Genomic DNA, 20,441 nt, shown 5'->3' on the forward strand with positions numbered 1-20,441 from the left:
GGGGGGGGGGCTGTATGTGTTTGGGGGGGGGGGTACTGGAGAGAGCAGAGGTTGATCTCTGTGTGGAATGGCTTTGTTCTGAGTTTGTCTCAGACACACAGACACAGAGACTACACAGGAGATGGGGACTGAGGAGAACAGCTAGGGAAAGAAACCGAGAGAGAGAGAGAGAGAGAGAGAGAGAGAGAGAGAGAGAGAATGAAAAAGGAAGAAAGAGAGGGTTCACAGAAAGACAAACTGACAATGTTAGCTCACATGCTGATTAAGTTTGGGTTGTTTCCGTGGAAACAGATCTCCTAAAACTGTCAGTCCCGGGGGTCACACCCTTCCCATGGTTCGGGTGTGTATCTAGGTGTGTGTGTGTGTGTGTGTTTGTCCAAAATGCCTGCGAGTATTAGTGTGGTTTTAAGATATGTGCTCCTTTAAATGGCTCTGTTCCAAACAGTGCATGATTTGACAGTGCCCAGCAGGCTATTGCCCTGGGGTAACAGTGGTGCTCTGTGAAGGGAATAGGGTTTCATTTGGGATGCAGCCTGTGTGTGTGTGCGTGTGTGTGTGTTGTGTCCCTTTGAATGTGTGTTCTGTTCTCCTTAGATTCCGATCTGTCCGTGTCAATTCGCTGAAACTGTAACTTAATCGACGTATATAAGGGAGGGAGGGAGGGAGGGAGAGGGGGAGGGAGAGGGGGAGGAATAGTGTGTGTGAGAGACAGAATGCTGTGTACGCTGACCACAACAGGACTATCGATTTGTATGTTGCGTGTTGAGCGCACGGCTCTCTGCTCAGTCTTTCACACATCCGCGCGCGGGGGATCTTGGTCGCTGAGGATGCTGGCCTGAGGGGTTAAGGAAGGGAAGGACGCTAGGTCAGAAGCAAGGAGACTGTAGTGGTGGGAGGCATGTCGACGTTCATCATGAAGCACCCAGCCACAGAGTCCGAATGGAAAGCAAGCTTTCTCCCGCTCTTTCGCGTTCTCCCTCTGTCTCTCAATTTAACCAACCTCTAAGGGACTCCGTTCCCAAATCACACATTTTACGTAAACGTTACCCCCAAAACATGTTACTGACACCAATGTGTCCTTTTAAATTGTCTGCTGAGTGATTCTGAATGCTTGGTTGGTCTCACCACCACAGAAGTTGATGACTAATATACAGTGGCCTCTTTAAGTAATGGAACACATTCAATGGGGGACTTAGTGTGTAACACACATGTGTTGAAGCCCGCTAGAAATAAAAGATGACTGTTTCTTTTGCCCCATATTCATCTTTTAATATTTATTCTCATATGCCTTGAGGGGATGGCAAAAATAGCGATCATGACTTCACTGTCCCAGCACTTATCGTGGGCACTGTAGTTGCTGTAATATAATTCCAGACCCCGGTTTGGGATGTCAAGGTGTTTGTTCATTGTAATGGCATAAAAGGCCTTGCCTTGTCTCCTGGATTGGTGGATGCTACCGGTTGGTGCTGATGTCTGGGCTGACATGGCAGTAATTCATTCTTCGCTCGGGGGGCCACAGTGTTTAGGCAGAATGTGTATTGGGAACCAAAGATATTGATCGGTGTTACCCAGGAGACCCTTTCAGATGTTAAACGTCATCTTTTGTTTTATAAGTTAGCTGGTTACAGCATTACAGGGAGTGTGTGTGTGTGTGTGTGGGTGAGTTTGTCAGATGTCTATGTTTGGAGTAAGCAGCGTTGCCATGTTAGCTGGTTTCATGCTCCGGTGGTGCTTGCCCGCGGGCATGAAGACGGCGTTCGTATATGCGTCTGCAAGCCAGACATCTGTGTGTGGGGTGTGAAGGAGTTGGCATGTTACTTGGGTTCATACTCAGGTGGCGCATGCCCATGGGCACAGTGATGACATTCGTGTGTGTGTGTGGGTGCGTGCGTGTGTGCGCGCATGTGTGTGCGTGTGCCTGAGACAGATGGGGAATTCCAAATCCAGGAAGTGTCAACTCAGGTCAGGGTTATTATGGTATTCCAAACGAGTGTTTCCGTGGTCAAACATGGTTCAGTGGGATTGATCGAAACCTGCCCCAAGACTTAACCATTGACTGGGTTCTCACCACATCTGTGTTTTCATTCACTCTCTCTTTTTCTTGTTTTGTCTCTCTCGTTCTGACTACTCAGAATGTAATAAATAGCTGTTTAAATAGGATAAAGGCACGTCAAACATAATATGACTTCTAAAGACCAGCATTGTGACAGCGTAGAAATCTGAACATGAACGACGAGGAAAAATAATGTTTTGTATGTTTACAGGTCTGTTTACAAGGCTGTTTACAAGGCTGTTTACAGGGCTGTTTACAAGGCTGTTTACAGGTCTGTTTACAAGGCTGTTTACAGGTCTGTTTACAGGTCTGTTTACAAGGCTGTTTACAGGTATGTTTACAAGGCTATTTACAAGGCTGTTTACAGGTCTGTTTACAAGGCTGTTTACAGGTCTGTTTACAGGTCTGTTTACAGGTCTGTTTACAAGGCTGTTTACAGGTCTGTTTACAAGGCTGTTTACAGGTCTGTTTACATGTCTGTTTACAAGTCTGTTTACAGGGCTGTTTGTGCTTCAACGGCTGCCCTTTTTTCTAAATTCTCGTGTCTCTGATTGCACATTTCAGGATTGCACAGCAGGTGTTTATACATTTTTTATTTTGTTCATAGTGGGTCTGTATGATCCGAGAGAGCTGCACTTGGCGGGAGGTCAGGGAGTGCAGGTGCAACTGAAGGTCTTTCTCCCTGAGTGGGCTTGAATATCTAGTTGCTGGTCTGGGCCTACTTTGGTTAGGGACCGGAGAACCAGGTCATTGGCAAACGGTAGACATTTCATATTGCCGAAGCCAGGCGCTGCAGATTTTTCCAGAGCCCTTACCAATTCATTGATGTCAGCGTTGAGAAGTTAAAATTGACAGCTTTAACCACACGCGCACAATTCAGTCTCCTTTAAAATATCACAGGATTCCCTCCCAACAGCCAGCCAAACTCTTGTCAGAAAGCGTTTTTTTAAAATGGACCAAAACACGAGAGGAGTGCTTTTGTTTTTCAGTCGGAGTGCGTGCACGGCCTGTGGCGTGGCACCACTGCCGCACTCTATTCAAGCTGTCGTTTTTCTCCGAGAGTTCTGCTGGAGTCCTCTGTGGACGACGCTGCGAAGGATTATCGCTGGCAATATCGATGGCACACCACAGGACATATTTCTCCATTGAGACAATTCGCTTGTTCATTTCTAACAGATGTTTAAATGTTTCAGTTCAGTTAATAGAGTGGGTTGAGACACACGCTGTATTAACACACCCCCGAAACCGTTTCCCTTTTTGACCGCTGGTAGTTCGGTCAAAGCGACTACCTGCTCTCTGGAGCCCAACTAGACGTCCCCTTGTTTGTCTGTTCTGCTCCGGTATTGCGCCGTTGGTCAATTGTGGGCTTTTTCTGTCTTCTGGGTTACTGTGTCACACTTGTTTATCACTTCCCCTCACTTTCTCCCTTCCTCCTTTAGTCCTTTAGCTTCCTTATATCCTCCCATAGGGCTCTTTCCTGCTCATTCGCTTTTCTCGCCTTCTCCCGATCATATCCGAGTCGCCTCAAAAAAGTCAAAAATGAAGGCAAGCTTCTCTCCCTCATCCTCGCTCTCTATGACCGTGTCTCAATCGTATGACTTATTCAAGGTTCATGTGCATGTGTGTGTCTTTGTGGGTCTGTTTGTGTGTCTATCTGTGTGTGTGTGTGTGTGTGTGTGAGGGGTGAAAAGGGCAACAGACAGAGTTAAAATATTTAGAGGTTGTCAAGGGTGAAACTGTCTGACATGGCCTGCCTACCCTCCTGTGAAGAGGTCAACGAGGGGAAACAGAAGATTGAAAGAACATGTTGTGGAGTGGGGTGGGGGGGGGCGGAGGGGTGGGGGGGGCAGAGTGGGGGAGAGAGGAGATAGGAATGGGGAGAAGAGGAGAGAGGAGTGGGTGGAGGAATACTGTGTAAGAAGAAGAAGAGGAGCTTTGTGATGAGAGAGAAGGCTTCGATGTGGGGAAGCTGGACGATGAAAGGGGGAGAGCAAAGAGAGGCAGGAAATCAGGAGAGTAAAGGGCAGGAGAGGGAGAGGTGGAGAGAGGAGGAGAGGGAGAGGAGGAGAGAGGAGGAGAAATAGGGAGAGGTGGAGAGAGGAGGAGAGGGAGACAAAGAGTTTGAGAGAGCAGAGCGAGAGTCCTGTGATCTCCTTTGTTTAGGGAGGACCACAGATTGACTAAAGGGTTTTACCCAGAGCCAGTGGGACCTTTTACACACACACACACACACACAGACACACACACACACACCACAGATGAGGGATAGAGAGGCAATATGGAGCCAATGGGAAAGTTTAGCTTTCTCATCCTCAGCTTCATCGGGTTTTGTTCATTACTGTCTGTTCAGTCTGGAGGGAGGAGGAGAGGGAAGGAGAGGGGTGAGGAGCGTTCCAAAGTGATACGTAGAAGACAGGACAGATAGATGAACAATGAGACACTGAAAGGCCTGAGAGGGAGTCAGATGAAAGAGAGAGAGGACGGGAGGATCAGTAAGCCCCCAGAGGATAGAGTAAATATGACATGACACACACACACACACACACACACCGGACCCAGCTGTGACCAGACCTCATTGACTCAGTGTCCCTCCTGCAAACATCAGACCCAGATGGGTACCACCTCATGTCCTAGCAACCGACACCCTGACAACGCCTGTCCGGGCATCTCTAGTGGTGTGTGTGTGTGTGTGTGTGTCGCGTAACGTTACGTGTCATCTAAAGTTTGTCTTTCATTACTTTCTCCCTAGATGCCTGGCACTGTAGATTTGTGTCCATGGTGAAATACGCTCTCCTTCGCTCCTGGAACCCATTGGCTAACTGGGATTTGAGTATCAGTATGAACGTGATGAGAAATATCTCATTTCACAAGAATTGAGAATGTGGGTGGGTGTGTGTGTGTGTGTGGGTGGGTGTGTGTGGGTGTGTGTGGGTGTGTGTGTGTGTGTGTGTTTGAGTGAGAGAGAGATGCAGTAGTTTGAGGGAGAAAGAAAGTGTCTGGTATCAGGTCAGAAGCAGCTCATTTCCAATCTCATGTTTCTACCGAAGGGTGAAGAATCACCTAACATCTGGGGTTTTTTTCTTAGACATCTGAGTTCTCTATTCCCCATGAAATGTACGTTCCTTGGTGTTTCTGATGATGATGGTGATGCCAGTCTTGGGTAGATGTTTCATTTCCTTCACTAATGGTCCAGGTTAGGATTGGGAGGAAGGAATCTGATCCTAGATCAGTGCCTAAGAGGGCAAGTACTCAAATACTAAACCCCTGTCCTGTCAACTAGTGACCTTCACAGAGCTTGAGGGAGGGAGGGTGAGAGAATATTTGACCTTTTGACACATTTAGACATCCATCCATCCATATTCTGTCTTTTTTCAAATCCATTTACACCCTCTCTGTCCCTCACCCCTTTTTCAATCAATCTCCCTCTCTCCATCTCTTTCTTTCCCCAGACATCCTGCTGTGTCTGTCCCTCTGTGTTGGTTCACTGACTCTGACCTCTCTCCGAAATGGAGCAGAAAAACTTTGCGTGAGATCGCAACACATCTCTCAACCACCACTCAATCCCTCTCTCTCTCTTTTTCTCTCTCTTTCTCTCTCTATGTTTATTCATCCCTCTACTAGCCAACTCTTTTTCTATATATCCCTCTTAACCTTTCTTTCACTCATTTATTTTGCTCTCTGTCATGAACTCCAACTTTCATCCATCTGCTCATTCTTTTATCACTGTATGTCTCCCTCCATCTGGGGTTGGTCTGTATGTCTCCCTCCACCTCGGGGTTGGTCTGTATGTCTCCCTCTGTCTGGGGTTGGTCTGTATGTCTCCCACCATCTGGGGTTGGTCTGTATGTCTCCCACCATCTGGGGTTGGTCTGTATGTCTCCCTCTGTCTGGGGTTGGTCTGTATGTCTCCCTCCACCTGGGGGTTGGTCTGTATGTCTCCCTCCATCTGGGGTTGGTCTGTATGTTTCCTCCATCTGGGGTTGGTCTGTATGTCTCCCTCCATCTGGGGTTGGTCTGTATGTCTCCCTCCACCTGGGGGCTGGTCTGTATGTCTCCCTCCATCTGGGGTTGGTCTGTATGTTTCCTCCATCTGGGGTTGGTCTGTATGTCTCCCTCCATCTGGGGTTGGTCTGTATGTTTCCTCCATCTGGGGTTGGTCTGTATGTCTCCCTCCATCTAGGGTTGGTCTGTATTTCTCCCTCCATCTGGGGTTGGTCTGTATGTCTCCCTCCATCTGGGGTTGGTCTGTATGTTTCCTCCATCTGGGGTTGGTCTGTATGTCTCCCTCCATCTGGGGTTTGTCTGTATGTCTCCCTCCATCTGGGGTTGGTCTGTATGTCTCCCTCCACCTTGGGGTTGCTCTGTATGTCTCCCTCTGTCTGGGGTTGGTCTGTATTTCTCCCTCCACCTGGGGGTTCGTCTGTATGTCTCCCTCCACCTCGGGTTGGTCTGTATGTCTCCCTCCATCTGGGGTTGGTCTGTATGTCTCCCTCCATCTGGGGTTGGTCTGTATGTCTCCCTCCACCTTGGGGTTGCTCTGTATGTCTCCCTCTGTCTGGGGTTGGTCTGTATGTCTCCCTCCACCTGGGGGTTGGTCTGTATGTCTCCCTCCATCTGGGGTTGGTCTGTATGTTTCCTCCATCTGGGGTTGGTCTGTATGTCTCCCTCCATCTGGGGTTGGTCTGTATGTTTCCTCCATCTGGGGTTGGTCTGTATGTCTCCCTCCATCTAGGGTTGGTCTGTATTTCTCCCTCCATCTGGGGTTGGTCTGTATGTCTCCCTCCATCTGGGGTTGGTCTGTATGTCTCCCTCCATCTGGGGTTGGTCTGTATGTCTCCCTCCACCTGGGGGTTGGTCTGTATGTCTCCCTCCATCTGGGGTTGGTCTGTATGTTTCCTCCATCTGGGGTTGGTCTGTATGTCTCCCTCCATCTGGGGTTGGTCTGTATGTTTCCTCCATCTGGGGTTGGTCTGTATGTCTCCCTCCATCTAGGGTTGGTCTGTATTTCTCCCTCCATCTGGGGTTGGTCTGTATGTCTCCCTCCATCTGGGGTTGGTCTGTATGTCTCCCTCCATCTGGGGTTGGTCTGTATTTCTCCCTCCACCTGGGGGTTCGTCTGTATGTCTCCCTCCACCTTGGGGTTGGTCTGTAGGTCTCCTCCATCTGGGGGTTGGTCTGTATGTCTCCCTCCATCTGGGGGTTGGTCTGTAGGTCTCCCTCCATCTGGGGTTGGTCTGTATTTCTCCCTCCATCTGGGGGTTCGTCTGTATGTCTCCCTCCACCTTGGGGTTGGTCTGTAGGTCTCCTCCATCTGGGGGTAGGTCTGTATGTCTCCCTCCATCTGGGGGTTGGTCTGTATGTCTCCTCCATCTGGGGGTTGGTCTGTAGGTCTCCCTCCATCTGGGGTTGGTCTGTATTTCTCCCTCCATCTGGGGGTTGGTCTGTATGTCTCCTCCATCTGGGGGTTGGTCTGTATGTCTCCTCCACCTTGGGGTTGGTCTGTAGGTCTCCCTCCATCTGGGGGTTGGTCTGTATGTCTCCTCCATCTGGGGGTTAGAGAGGTGGTAGACAGAGGCAGAGATAAAAAGAGGGAGCCCGCCTGTGTACTGTACATGACCATGCATGTTGAGATTAAGCAAATAGTATTGATCACTTTGTTTAAATACAACCGCTCTGCTCTGATCACGACCTGCTCTCCACGTCCCTCCATTGTTAAACCTCACCCCTACTCTGACAAGAAGGGATAGGGAATTGCCTGGATGCTGACATAACAACATGCCTAAGTGTTCTCTCTCGCACTCCCAACCTTGTTCCCAGGGACCTCAGTGAAAATGTTATCCAGGCGATTCCCAGGAAGGCTTTCAGAGGGGCTACTGACATCAGGAACCTGTGAGCAATGTCACTCTCACATGTACACACACACACACACACACTCTTACGCACACTCATGCTCTCTCACAGATGCATGCAAACGCTAAAGGAAACCACTGTGTGTGTTTGTGTTCCAGTCAACTGGATAAGAACTACATAACATGTGTTGAGGAGGGGGCCTTCCGTGCCCTGAGATCCCTGGAGGTCCTGTGAGTATCATGGAGACAGACAGAGAGATGTGTTTTACTTCGTTACACCAGATAATTGGACTGAGAAGACATTTTCATCTGGAGCAATAGCCTCTCTCTCTCTCTCTCTCTCTCTGTAGCACCTTGAACAACAACAACATCAGCAGTATTCCAGTCTCCAGCTTCAACCACATGCCCAAGCTACGCACCTTGTGAGTACCCCTTCCTTTAACCGACACTTTACCCACAATACATCACCTTGTGAGTACCTCTTCTGAGGACCCCTGCCTTTAGCCACCAGATTGCCCACAATCCATCACTACTCATAGAAATGTTTCCTGTCAAAGAACTATGGATACTAAACAGATAAATGGAATCCAGTTGATATGGTTACTGTATACACACAGTTGGAGTAAGTTGCCCCATTTATGGAAAGTATACTTGGAATTTTAACGAGATAGCTTGTTAAAAATAATAAAATCATTCAACACAACCAGACGAGCGGTACATTCATTTCAACCCAGGATGTAGATGACACTGCTAGCAGGCAAATATTCTAAATACGATGGCAATCTGGCAAAGAAAAGGATGACAAATATTTTCCTAGTTCTTTTTTCCTTTCTTTCGAGCCACATTGACATATGTTAGACAGCTCGTTCATGACAGAGCTTGACGGGGAACGTCGAGAATCGTACGAGCCAAAACAAAATGGCAGTTGGTGCAGAGGAGTGCACCTTGGAATGTACCACTTGTCGGTCCTCGTTACAGAGGGGGCGTCGCAGACGGCGACCGCACCAGGTTCCACTCTTGTCAGCTGAAAGCAAGAAGAAGGCGGTCAGCAATCGCTGGACAATTGAGCGGAGAAAGAAATTGTCAAATTACTCGGTCAAATTACTCCCGGTTCTGTTTACCAGAATGGCCTGTGTAGTTCACGGACCACGGCCCAACTTCAGGACTAGGTGGAAAGCGCCGTCAGCCGCATTAAGGTCGCAGACGGAACATCCCAGAGGGAACATCCCCGAGGGATTGTCCCAGAGGGAACATTTCCAATGCCTTGTTAGATGACCCAAAGAATTCAGTCTGTTCTGGAGGCAAAGGGGTCTGACCCGTTGCTAGCATCTAATAAACAGGGCACTTGTGTGTATGCCAATGTGGACGGACACACACTCATACACACACACACACACTCATACACACACACACACACTCATACACTAGGAATGCCCCCAGTATCCCCATTTCCTCGTAGTCATCGAGTCATTCCCGTGTCAGGCGCTGTCTCCTGGGGGAAACCCAACACCCCCGGGCCCTCGCTGTAGAGCCTCAGTCTCCTTCCTCCGACCACAGAGGGGCTGTGGGGAGTTCTATTGGACTTGGAGGCACCGTGGCCCTGTCAACAGACGGTCCGACCGAGGACAGACGCCCCCCCCTGAAAAGGAACGGGCAGAACCCCCCCCCCCCCCACACACACACTTTTGGAGCCGGGGCTTGGCCATGTGGGGTGTCTAAAGTTCAGTGACGTGAAAGAAGTGAAAGCGGTTTCCAGAGAGTCGGGGCTTTGGCCGCCTGACCACACGCTGATATCCTGTGAGAGATTGTGAACGGATGGTTCTGGTGTGGTTGAGTGGCTTGGCGTGTGTGTGTGTGTGTGTGTGTGTGTGTGTGTGTGTTACATCCTGCTTCTCCACATCAGCAGTGGAGGTTTGAATGATGGTTTAGAGTGAGAGGCTTCCCTTCCTCCTCTCTCCCCTCCCCTTCCTCCTCTCCCCTCACCTCCTTTCCCTCCATATCCTCCTCTCTCCCCTCCCCTCCCTCCCCATCCTCCTCTATCCCCTCCCCTCCTTTCCCTCCCCATCCTCCTCTCTCCCCTCCCCTCCCTCCCCATCCTCCTCTATCCCCTCCCCTCCTCTCCTTTCCCTCCCCATCCTCCTCTCTCCCCTCCCCTCCCCTCCTTTCCCTCCCCATCCTCCTCTCTCCCCTCCCCTCCCTCCCCATCCTCCTCTCTCCCCTCCCCTCCTTTCCCTCCATATCCTCCTCTCTCCCCTACCCTCCCCTCTCTACTCTCCTTTCTGTTCTCTCTCTCTGTCTGTCCGACTGGCTGCCTGGTATGTGTCGTTCAGAAAGGTTGGGACGAAGCAGAATGCACTTGTCATTTGATGTTGTCCGTCTCCTTGCCTCCCAGTCGTCTCCACTCCAACAGTCTCCGGTGTGACTGTCACCTGTCCTGGCTGTCTCCCTGGCTGAGACAGAGGCCCACCCTGGGTCTGTACACCCAGTGTAGTTCCCCGCCCACCCTCCGGGGCCTGAACCTGGCAGAGATGCAGAAGAACGAGTTCACCTGCTCAGGTAAGACAGGTCACCTGGTCAGGTAAGACAGGTCACCTGGTCAGGTAAGACAGGTCACCTGAAGAAGTGAGACAGTTCACCTGGTCAGGTAAGACAGGTCACCTGAAGAAGTGAGACAGTTCACCTGCTCATGTGAAACCATCGGCTTTCGGGACACTTCAACAGACAAACAGAATAGGTAGCAGATTCAGCGATCACTAACATTCAGTGGTGGAAATTGAATTAACCTCTGTGAGTGACAGAATTGTCCGACTATGACGTGAACGTACTATGTAATTCACAGCGTCTGGACGGCAGCTGTGATCACTTTCACATTCCCTCCATCTCAAACTCTAAACGCCCCCCCCCCATCCCTCCCTCCCATCAGGTCACAGTGACAGCGCGTTTGTTCAGCCGTGCAGCCTGGCGTCCGGTTCCTGTCCCCCCATGTGCTCCTGCAGCAATGGCATTGTCGACTGTCGAGGGAAAGGCCTCACTGCCATCCCCGCCCACCTGCCTGAGGCCATGACGGAGATGTGAGTAGGACCCTACAATACTTCTACTAATAATAATAATAAAAATGATACTACTACTACTACTACTACTAATAATAATAATAATAATAATGTTTCTACTAATAATAATAATTATACTACTATTACTAATACTACTATTTATAATAATAATAATAATAATAATAATGATTCTACTACTAATATTAATGATACTGCTGCCACTACTACTAATAATAAATATAACAATAATAATGATGACAATAAATACACATTTTCTTTTAAATGTATGGTTGGGATCTAACATGGTCTATTCAGCTACTTATGCACAAATATTTTATAACAATAATAATTAATTGAAGTTCTACAGGGCTTTTCATGGAACTACAATGGTCTTAGAGAAGAAAACAAAAACTAGTGATAAATCTCCATTCAGCTGGTGGAGCTCAGCAATTTCTGTGCCTCCAAGTTGTTCTTGATAAGAGTGCCTGCTAAACGGCGTCATTGCCTATGTAAATAATGACAGATCAGTGAACGTGGGCCAAGTCTCTTGAGTTCTGCATCAAATAATATTCTCAAAACATCAGCAGCTGGCAGCCAAGTAAAACAAAGAACCTGGTAATGGACAGATTTTTCATTTATTTCTCCTAAACAGAAACATTTTCTGGCAAGCCAGCAATAACTAGCCAAGCCAAAATGTGTAAACCTGTCAGTCAGTGAGCAAGTGAGGATGTGGCTCAAAACACCATAAATGTTCAATACAACAAAATGCTGTCAGAACCGAAACACACTGGAAAATAATAAGAATGTTACATTGTACAGGAGCTTTGTGCTGTTGGCTCTTTCTAATGCCCCAAGACCTCCCTAGAAGTACAGTGTGTTTCTGTAGCCTAGATACAATCTACATTCACCAATGCCGGGTTGGGACAACATGGAAGACAACTGGCTCCAGATTATTTATTTATGTCTAAATGAGTAGTTACGCACATCTATACTGTATACATGTACGCACAAACAGATACACACATACATACATAGATACATACTTACACTGTCCCTAAATGGCAAGGAGAGGAGGAGGATAAAGGAGGACATGTTTATGGTTAGGGATTCTGAATCATTCAGACAAAAACTGAAGCTAGGAAAAACAGACGGATAAACAGACCAATAAGTGCAAAGAGACGGACAGAGAGACAGACCAATGGATAAAGAGAGAGACAGATGAATAGGACAGACAGACAGAGAGACAGACCAATGGATAAAGAGAGAGACAGATGAATAGGACAGAGAGACAGACCAATGGATAAAGAGAGAGACAGATGAATAGGACAGACAGACATAAAGATAGACAGACAGACCTACAGACAGATAGAGAGAGAGAGACAGACAGAAAGACAGGGGTCATCAGTGTAATTCTCAGTGGTTAGACTGTCTAACGGACAGGGGTCATCAGTGTTATTCTCAGTGGTTAGACTGTCTAACGGACAGGGGTCATCAGTGTTATTCTCAGTGGTTAGACTGTCTAACGGACAGGGGTCATCAGTGTAATTCTCAGTGGTTAGACTGTCTAACGGACAGGGGTCATCAGTGTTATTCTCAGTGGTTAGACTGTCTAACGGACAGGGGTCATCAGTGTTATTCTCAGTGGTTAGACTGTCTAACGGACAGGGGTCATCAGTGTTATTCTCAGTGGTTAGACTGTCTAACTCATCAGTGTTATTCTCAGTGGTTAGACTGTCTAACGGACAGGGGTCATCAGTGTTATTCTCAGTGGTTAGACTGTCTAACGGACAGGGGTCATCAGTGTTATTCTCAGTGGTTAGACTGTCTAACGGACAGGGGTCATCAGTGTTATTCTCAGTGGTTAGACTGTCTAACGGACAGGGGTCATCAGTGTTATTCTCAGTGGTTTGGCAGTCTAACAGGTTAGCATTCCCCTGGTCAGCTATCGGCTCTGCTCACACAAATATGTCAAACCATCAAACTGCCTGATAGACTCAACATCTCCCCTCCTGTCTCTGTCATGCACACACATGCAGTGGGGAGAACAAGTATTTGATACACTGCCGATTTTGCAGGTTTTCCCACTTACAAAGCATGTATCATAGGTATTCTTCAACTGTGAGTGACGGAATCTAAAAAAGAAATCCAGAAAATCACGTTGTATGATTTTTAAGTAATTAATTTGCATGTTATTGCATGACATAAGTATTTGATACATGAGAAAAGCAGAACTTAATATTTGGTACAGAAACCTTTGTTTGCAATTACAGAGGTCATACGTTTCCTGTAGTTCTTGACCAGGTTTGCACACACTGCAGCAGGGATTTTGCCCCACTCCTCCATACAGACCTTCTCCAGATCCTTCAGTTGCCCTGGCTGTGTGTTTTGGGTCGTTGTCATGCTGGAAGATCCAGCCACGACCCATCTTCAATGCTCTTACTGAGGGAAGGAGGTTGTTGGCCAAGATCTCGCGATACATGGCCCCATCCATCCTCCCCTCAATATGGTGCAGTCGTCCTGTCCCCTTTGCAGAAAAGCATCCCCAAAGAATGATGTTTCCACCTCCAATGCTTCATGGTTGGGATGGTGTTCTTGGGGTTGTACTCATCCTTCTTCTTCCTCCAAACATGGCAAGTGGAGTTTAGACCAAAAAGTTATATTTTTGTCTTATCAGACCACATGACCTTCTCCCATTCCTCCTCTGGATCATCCAGATGGTCATTGGCAAACTTCAGACGGGCATGGACATTGGCTTGAGCAGGGGGACCTTGCGTGCACTGTAGGATTTTAATCGATGACGGCGTAGTGTGTTACTAATGGTTTTCTTTGAGACTGTGGTCCCAGCTCTCTTCAGGTCATTGACCAGGTCCTACCGTGTAGTTCTGGGCTGATCCCTCACCTTCTTCATGATCATTGTTGCCCCACGAGGTGAGATCTTGCATGGAGCCCCAGACCGAGGGAGATTGACCGTCATCTTGAACCTCTTCCATTTTCTAATAATTGCGCCAACAATTGTTGCCTTCTCACCAAGCTGCTTGCCTATTGTCCTGTAGCCCATCCCAGCCTTGTGCAGGTCTACAATTTTACAGACCTCTACATGCTTTGTAAGTAGGAAAATCTGCAAAATCGGCAGTGTATCAAACACTTGTTCTCCCCACTGTACACACAAACAAAAGATCAAACCAACAAGGTTTAAAAATGAAGAGTAAGAGAGGTAAACAGAGAGAGGCAGAAAGAGGAATGAGTATAATGAGATTTACATTGTATTATCAGGGTGCTTTATATGATACAGTCACACGTACAAGAGTGAGTGACTCTGAATGTGATGCTTTAGCTTTTCCGTGACTTATTACATGGTGTTAAATCGATCTGTAACAGCATGTTGTATGGTGTTCGTGTCTCCACAACAAAATGGTGATGTGAAGTCATGACTGGGGAAAAGGTCAGATATCGCAGCATGCCATTGAATATTCCTTTTCCATGTCTTACCTTTCCTGTTTCTCTCTCTCCGCTTTTATATTTCTACCACTTCCCGCCCCCCACGCCCCGTCTCTCCCCGTCTCCACTAGTCGTTTGGAACAAAACGGCATTAAGTCGGTTCCCCCTGGAGCCTTCACATCCTACAAGAAGCTCCGCAGAATGTGAGTTCACCATCCTAACCTTAGACCTTTATAGTTGTAATGTAACTTTTACAAAAAAATTACAATATAACATTAAACTATAACCATTGCTCTCAGAAAAAACCTTTGCACGCACATTTGCATACACTCATTTTGAATACTTAATTTTGATCAAGGCATCTACAAACCCGATTCCAAAAAAGTTGGGACACTGTACAATTGTGAATAAAAACAGAATGCAATGATGTGGAAGTTTCAAATTTCTATATTTTATTCAGAATACAACATAGATGACATATCAAATGTTTAAACTGAGAAAATGTATCACTTTAAGGGAAAAATGAGTTGATTTTAAATTTCATGGCATCAACACATCTCAAAAAAGTTGGGACAAGGACATGTTTACCACTGTGTGGCCCCTCTTCCTTTTATAACAGACTGCAAATGTCTAGGGACTGAGGAGACAAGTTGCTCAAGTTTATGAATAGGAATGTTGTCCCATTCTTGTCTAATACAGGCTTCTAGTTGCTCAACTGTCTTAGGTCTTCTTTGTCGCACCTTCCTCTTTATGATGCGCCAAATGTTTTCTATGGGTGAAAGATCTGGACTGCAGGCTGGCCATTTCAGTACCCGGATCCTTCTTCTATGCAGCTATGACATTGTAATTGATACAGTATGTGGTCTGGCATTGTCATGTTGGAAAATGCAAGGTCTTCCCTGAAAGAGACGACGTCTGGATGGGAGCATATGTTGTTCTAGAACTTGGATATAACTGTCAGCATTGATGGTGCCTTTCCAGATGTGTAGGCTGCCCATGCCACACGCACTCATGCAACCCCATACCATCAGAGATGCAGGCTTCTGAACTGAGCGCTGATAACAACTTTGGTTGTCCTTGTCCTCTTTTGTCCGGATGACATGGCGTCCCAGTTTTCTAAAATTAACTTCAAATTTCGATTTGTCTGACCACAGAACACTTTTCCACTTTGCCACAGTCCATTTTAAATTATCCTTGGCCCAGAGAAAACACCTGCGCTTCTGGATCCTGTTTAGATACGGCTTCTTTTTTGACCTATAGAGTTTTAGCTGGCAACGGCGAATGGCACGGTGGATTGTGTTCACCGACAATGTTTTCTGGAAGTATTCCTGATTTCCATTACAGTATCATTCCTGTATGTGATGCAGTGCCGTCTGAGGGCATCCAGTATGGTTTTCCGGCCTTGACCCTTACGCACAGAGATTGTTCCAGATTCTCTGAATCTTTGGATGATATTATGCACTGTAGATGATGATAACTTCAAACTCGTTGCAATTCTTCTCTGAGATACTCCTTTCTGATATTGCTCCACTATTTTTTGCCGCAGCATGGGGGGAATTGGTGATCCTCTGCCCATCTTGGGCAAAAAGAGAGGCTCTTTTTGTACCCAATCATGTTGCCACTTTACATAATAAGTTGCAAATTGGTCCTCCAGCTGTACCTTATCTGTACATTTAACTTTTCCAGCCTCTTATTGCTACCTGTCCCAACTTTTTTGGAATGTGTAGCTCTCATGAAATCCAAAATGAGCCAATATTTTGCATGACATTACAAAATGTCTCACATTCAACATTCGATATGTTATCTATATTCTATTGTGAATTAAATATAATTTTATGAGATTTGTAAATTATTCCATTCCTTTTTTACTCACAATTTGTACAGTGTCCCAATTTTTTTGGAATCGGGTTTGTACTTCCTGATGTCAAGGATCCAATTATCTTTGAATGTGTTTATATTGTAACATAGAGACAACACCTCTTGCAGATTGCCAGTCTGAAACAAACCAGTAGCTAAACAAGTACATTTTTAGTATTTATTCACAGTAATCTGTGTCCAAAATTCTGGTTCCTTCCTGACAGAGATCTGAGTAACAACCAGATATCAGAGATCGCGCCAGATGCGTTCCAAGGCTTAAAAGCCCTCAACTCGCTGTGAGTGTCTGTCTGTCTGTCTGTCTGTCCGTCTGTCTGTCCGTCTGTCCATCTGCTCCTGTTTTAATGTACAGAGCTTTTGGAAAATATTCTGAATCCTTCAGTGTCTCTGCATTTTGTTGTGCCAAACATAAAACAATTTTTTTTGAGTACATCTTTTATTTGTCATCATTTCTTTTTTTTCCCCCCAATTTATTGAGAATAAAATACGTATACATGTACATGTTCAGACCATTTCTTCAGTACTTTGTAGAAGTATATTTGGCTGCGTTCACAGCTTTGAGTCCTCTTGGCTATGCCTCTATCAGCTACGCACACTTAGATTTGGGCAGTTTCTCTCAAGCAGTCATATTGGATGGGGAGCGTGAACAGATCTTCTGGTCTCCCCACAGGTTTTCAGTGGGATTCAGGTCCAGGCTTTGGCTCGGCCACTCAAGGGCATTTAGACTTCAAGTCACTCCAGCGTTGTCTTGGCTGTGTTCTGAGGTCCGGAGTGCACTCAGTTGGGTGTTCTTCAAAGGCCTCTCTGTATTTTGCTGCGATAATCCTTTCCTCAATCCAGACCAGTCCCTTGAGAATTCCCTGATGCTCCCACCACCAGGCTTTACTGTAGGGATGGTATTAGCAAGGTGATGAGTGGCATCTTCGTTTTTGGCAGACGTAGAGCTTGGCATTCAGGGGCAAATAATTCAATTTGGGCTCATCAGACCAGAGAATCTTTGTCCTCATGCTTCCAGAGTTCTTCAGACGGCATGTCATATGCTTTTTACTCGGGAGTCGCTTTCGCCTCGTCACTCTACTATAAAGGCCTGATTGATGGAGTTCTGTGCAGAGACGGTTCTCACAACTCCACAGAGAAGCTCTAAAGTTCCGTTAGACTGGCCATTGAGCTGCTGGTTCACCTCCCTGACCAAGGCCCTTCTAGCCCGGTTATTTAGTTTGGCCAGACTGCCCGCTCTAGGAAAAGTCATGGTTGTTCCAAACTCCTCCCATTTCACAATGATGGAGCCCTCTGTGTCTTTGGGAACTTTCAGTGCTTCAGCTATTTTTTGTAACCTTACTCAGATCAGATGCCTCAACACAGTTGTATCTGTGCACGTAGCCATGGCCTTGCTCCGACATGCACATAGATGGGTGAGACCTTGTATAGGTAGGTGTGTCTTCCCAAATAATGTCCAATCAGTTCTGTTTGCCACAGGTGGACTCCAACCAATCATGGTTGAGAGATGTTTCTAAGATGGACTGAATACTTGTCCACATCTGACATATTGATTTTCAATAAACCTCCACAAATTGTGTTTGACATCATGGGGTAGTGGGGACTGACGGCATAGCACATATTTTCGATCGTTTGTATTTTAAGCCTGTAAGTCAACGAAATGTGGAGAAAATGAAGGGTTCTGAAAACTTTCCCCAGACACACAGTGTGTATTTAAACGTCTCCATCTGTATTATAAACTGTACATCTAGGCCAGTGTGTCCTCACAAGATGTTAATAGTGTATGGCTTTAAAATGGCTCCTGTTTCTCATTATGTAGGCTCTACTGAGGTGTGTGTTAATGTGTCTGGGCTGTGTTTGTGTGTGCATGTCATTCTACACTGTGTCTGCAGGGTCCTGTATGGTAATAAGATCAAAGATCTGCCTGGAGGAGTGTTTGAGGGTCTTAGCTCTCTGGAGCTGCTGTAAGTACCAATAATGTCTACGGAAGAATACAGCTCCCTGTTCACTATGTAGTGCCCTACTCTTAACTAGGAAATACAGCTCCCTATTCACTATGTAGTGCCCTACTCTTAACCAGGAAATACAGCTCCCTGTTCACTATGTAGTGCCCTACTCTTAACCAGTAAATACAGCTCCCTGTTCACTATGTAGTGCCCTACTCTTAACCAGTAAATACAGCTCCCTATTCACTATGTAGTGCCCTACTCTTAACCAGTAAATACAGCTCCCTATTCACTATGTAGTGCTCTACTCTTAACCAGTAAATACAGCTCCCTATTCACTATGTAGTGCTCTACTCTTAACCAGTAAATACAGCTCCCTATTCACTATGTAGTGCCCTACTCTTAACCAGTAAATACAGCTCCCTATTCACTATGTAGTGCTCTACTCTTAACCAGTAAATACAGCTCCCTATTCACTATGTAGTGCCCTACTCTTAACCAGTAAATACAGCTCCCTATTCACTATGTAGTGCTCTACTCTTAACCAGTAAATACAGCTCCCTATTCACTATGTAGTGCTCTACTCTTAACCAGTAAATACAGCTCCCTATTCACGATGTAGTGCCCTACTCTTAACCAGTAAATACAGCTCCCTATTCACTATGTAGTGCTCTACTCTTAACCAGTAAATACAGCTCCCTATTCACTATGTAGTGCTCTACTCTTAACCAGTAAATACAGCTCCCTATTCACTATGTAGTGCTCTACTCTTAACCAGTAAATACAGCTCCCTATTCACTATGTAGTGCCCTACTCTTAACCAGTAAATACAGCTCCCTATTCACTATGTAGTGCTCTACTCTTAACCAGTAAATACAGCTCCCTATTCACTATGTAGTGCCCTACTCTTAACCAGTAAATACAGCTCCCTATTCACTATGTAGTGCTCTACTCTTAACCAGTAAATACAGCTCCCTATTCACTATGTAGTGCTCTACTCTTAACCAGTAAATACAGCTCCCTATTCACTATGTAGTGCCCTACTCTTAACCAGTAAATACAGCTCCCTATTCACTATGTAGTGCTCTACTCTTAACCAGTAAATACAGCTCCCTATTCACTATGTAGTGCTCTACTCTTAACCAGTAAATACAGCTCCCTATTCACTATGTAGTGCCCTACTCTTAACCAGTAAATACAGCTCCCTATTCACTATGTAGTGCTCTACTCTTAACCAGTAAATACAGCTCCCTATTCACTATGTAGTGCTCTACTCTTAACCAGTAAATACAGCTCCCTATTCACTATGTAGTGCCCTACTCTTAACCAGTAAATACAGCTCCCTATTCACTATGTAGTGCTCTACTCTTAACCAGTAAATACAGCTCCCTATTCACTATGTAGTGCTCTACTCTTAACCAGTAAATACAGCTCCCTATTCACTATGTAGTGCCCTACTCTTAACCTGACACATGGCATATGACACTCTCTCTCTCTTCTAGCCATCTTTCCTTCTAACCCTCACCCCTTCTCTTTTTCTTATTTCTCTCTTTCCATGTGACCCCCTCCCATCCCCTCTCTCCTTCCCTCCAACCCCTTCCCCTCTCTCTCTCTCTCTCACACTCTCTCACCCAGTCTCCTGAATGCCAATAAGATCCACTGTATTCGAGCTGCAGCCTTCCAGGATCTGGAGAACCTGGCTTTGCTGTCTCTCTATGACAACAAGATCCAGACCCTGGCCAAGGGAACCTTCACAGCTTTACGCAGCATACAGACACTGTGAGACACACGCACGCACACACGCACACATACACACACACAATGTTGCTTTTTTCGACTGCCTGATGAACCCTGACCCCTCTCTCCAGTCACCTGGCCCAGAACCCGTTTGTGTGTGACTGTAACCTGAAGTGGCTGGCGGACTACCTGAGGTCCAACCCCATAGAGACCAGTGGCGCCCGCTGTGCCAGCCCCAGACGACTGGCCAACAAACGCATCGGGCAGATCAAGAGCAAGAAGTTCCGCTGCTCTGGTGAGTCTGTCTGTGTGCCTCTCTGCCTGCCTCTGTGTCTGTTTGTGTGACTCTCTGTTTGTATCTCTCTGCCTGCCTCTATGTCTGTTTGTGTGTCTCTCTGCCTGCCTCTGAGTCTGTCTGTCTGTGTCTCTCTGCCTGCCTCTGTGTCTGTTAGTGTGTCTCTCTGTTTGTGTGTCTGTCTGCCTGTCTATCTGTCTG

The 20,441-nt window shown here is 46.5% G+C and overlaps 1 protein-coding gene across 1 annotated transcript in view; it reads left to right on the plus strand.

Annotated features, from left to right (window-relative positions):
- LOC105006880 (slit homolog 1 protein) overlaps window positions 1-20,441 on the plus strand; it is a 58,632-nt gene that overhangs the window by 20,900 nt on the left and 17,291 nt on the right. The window contains exons 5-14 of the mRNA XM_034294501.1: window positions 7,871-7,942; window positions 8,062-8,133; window positions 8,253-8,324; window positions 10,295-10,458; window positions 10,826-10,973; window positions 14,522-14,593; window positions 16,472-16,543; window positions 18,155-18,226; window positions 19,844-19,987; window positions 20,077-20,240. Coding sequence (XP_034150392.1) covers window positions 7,871-7,942; window positions 8,062-8,133; window positions 8,253-8,324; window positions 10,295-10,458; window positions 10,826-10,973; window positions 14,522-14,593; window positions 16,472-16,543; window positions 18,155-18,226; window positions 19,844-19,987; window positions 20,077-20,240 — 1,052 coding nt within the window. The remainder of the gene's footprint in view (window positions 1-7,870; window positions 7,943-8,061; window positions 8,134-8,252; window positions 8,325-10,294; window positions 10,459-10,825; window positions 10,974-14,521; window positions 14,594-16,471; window positions 16,544-18,154; window positions 18,227-19,843; window positions 19,988-20,076; window positions 20,241-20,441) is intronic.

The sequence above is a fragment of the Esox lucius genome, chromosome 9 (genome assembly GCF_011004845.1).
Source record: "Esox lucius isolate fEsoLuc1 chromosome 9, fEsoLuc1.pri, whole genome shotgun sequence".
NCBI lineage: Eukaryota > Metazoa > Chordata > Actinopteri > Esociformes > Esocidae > Esox > Esox lucius.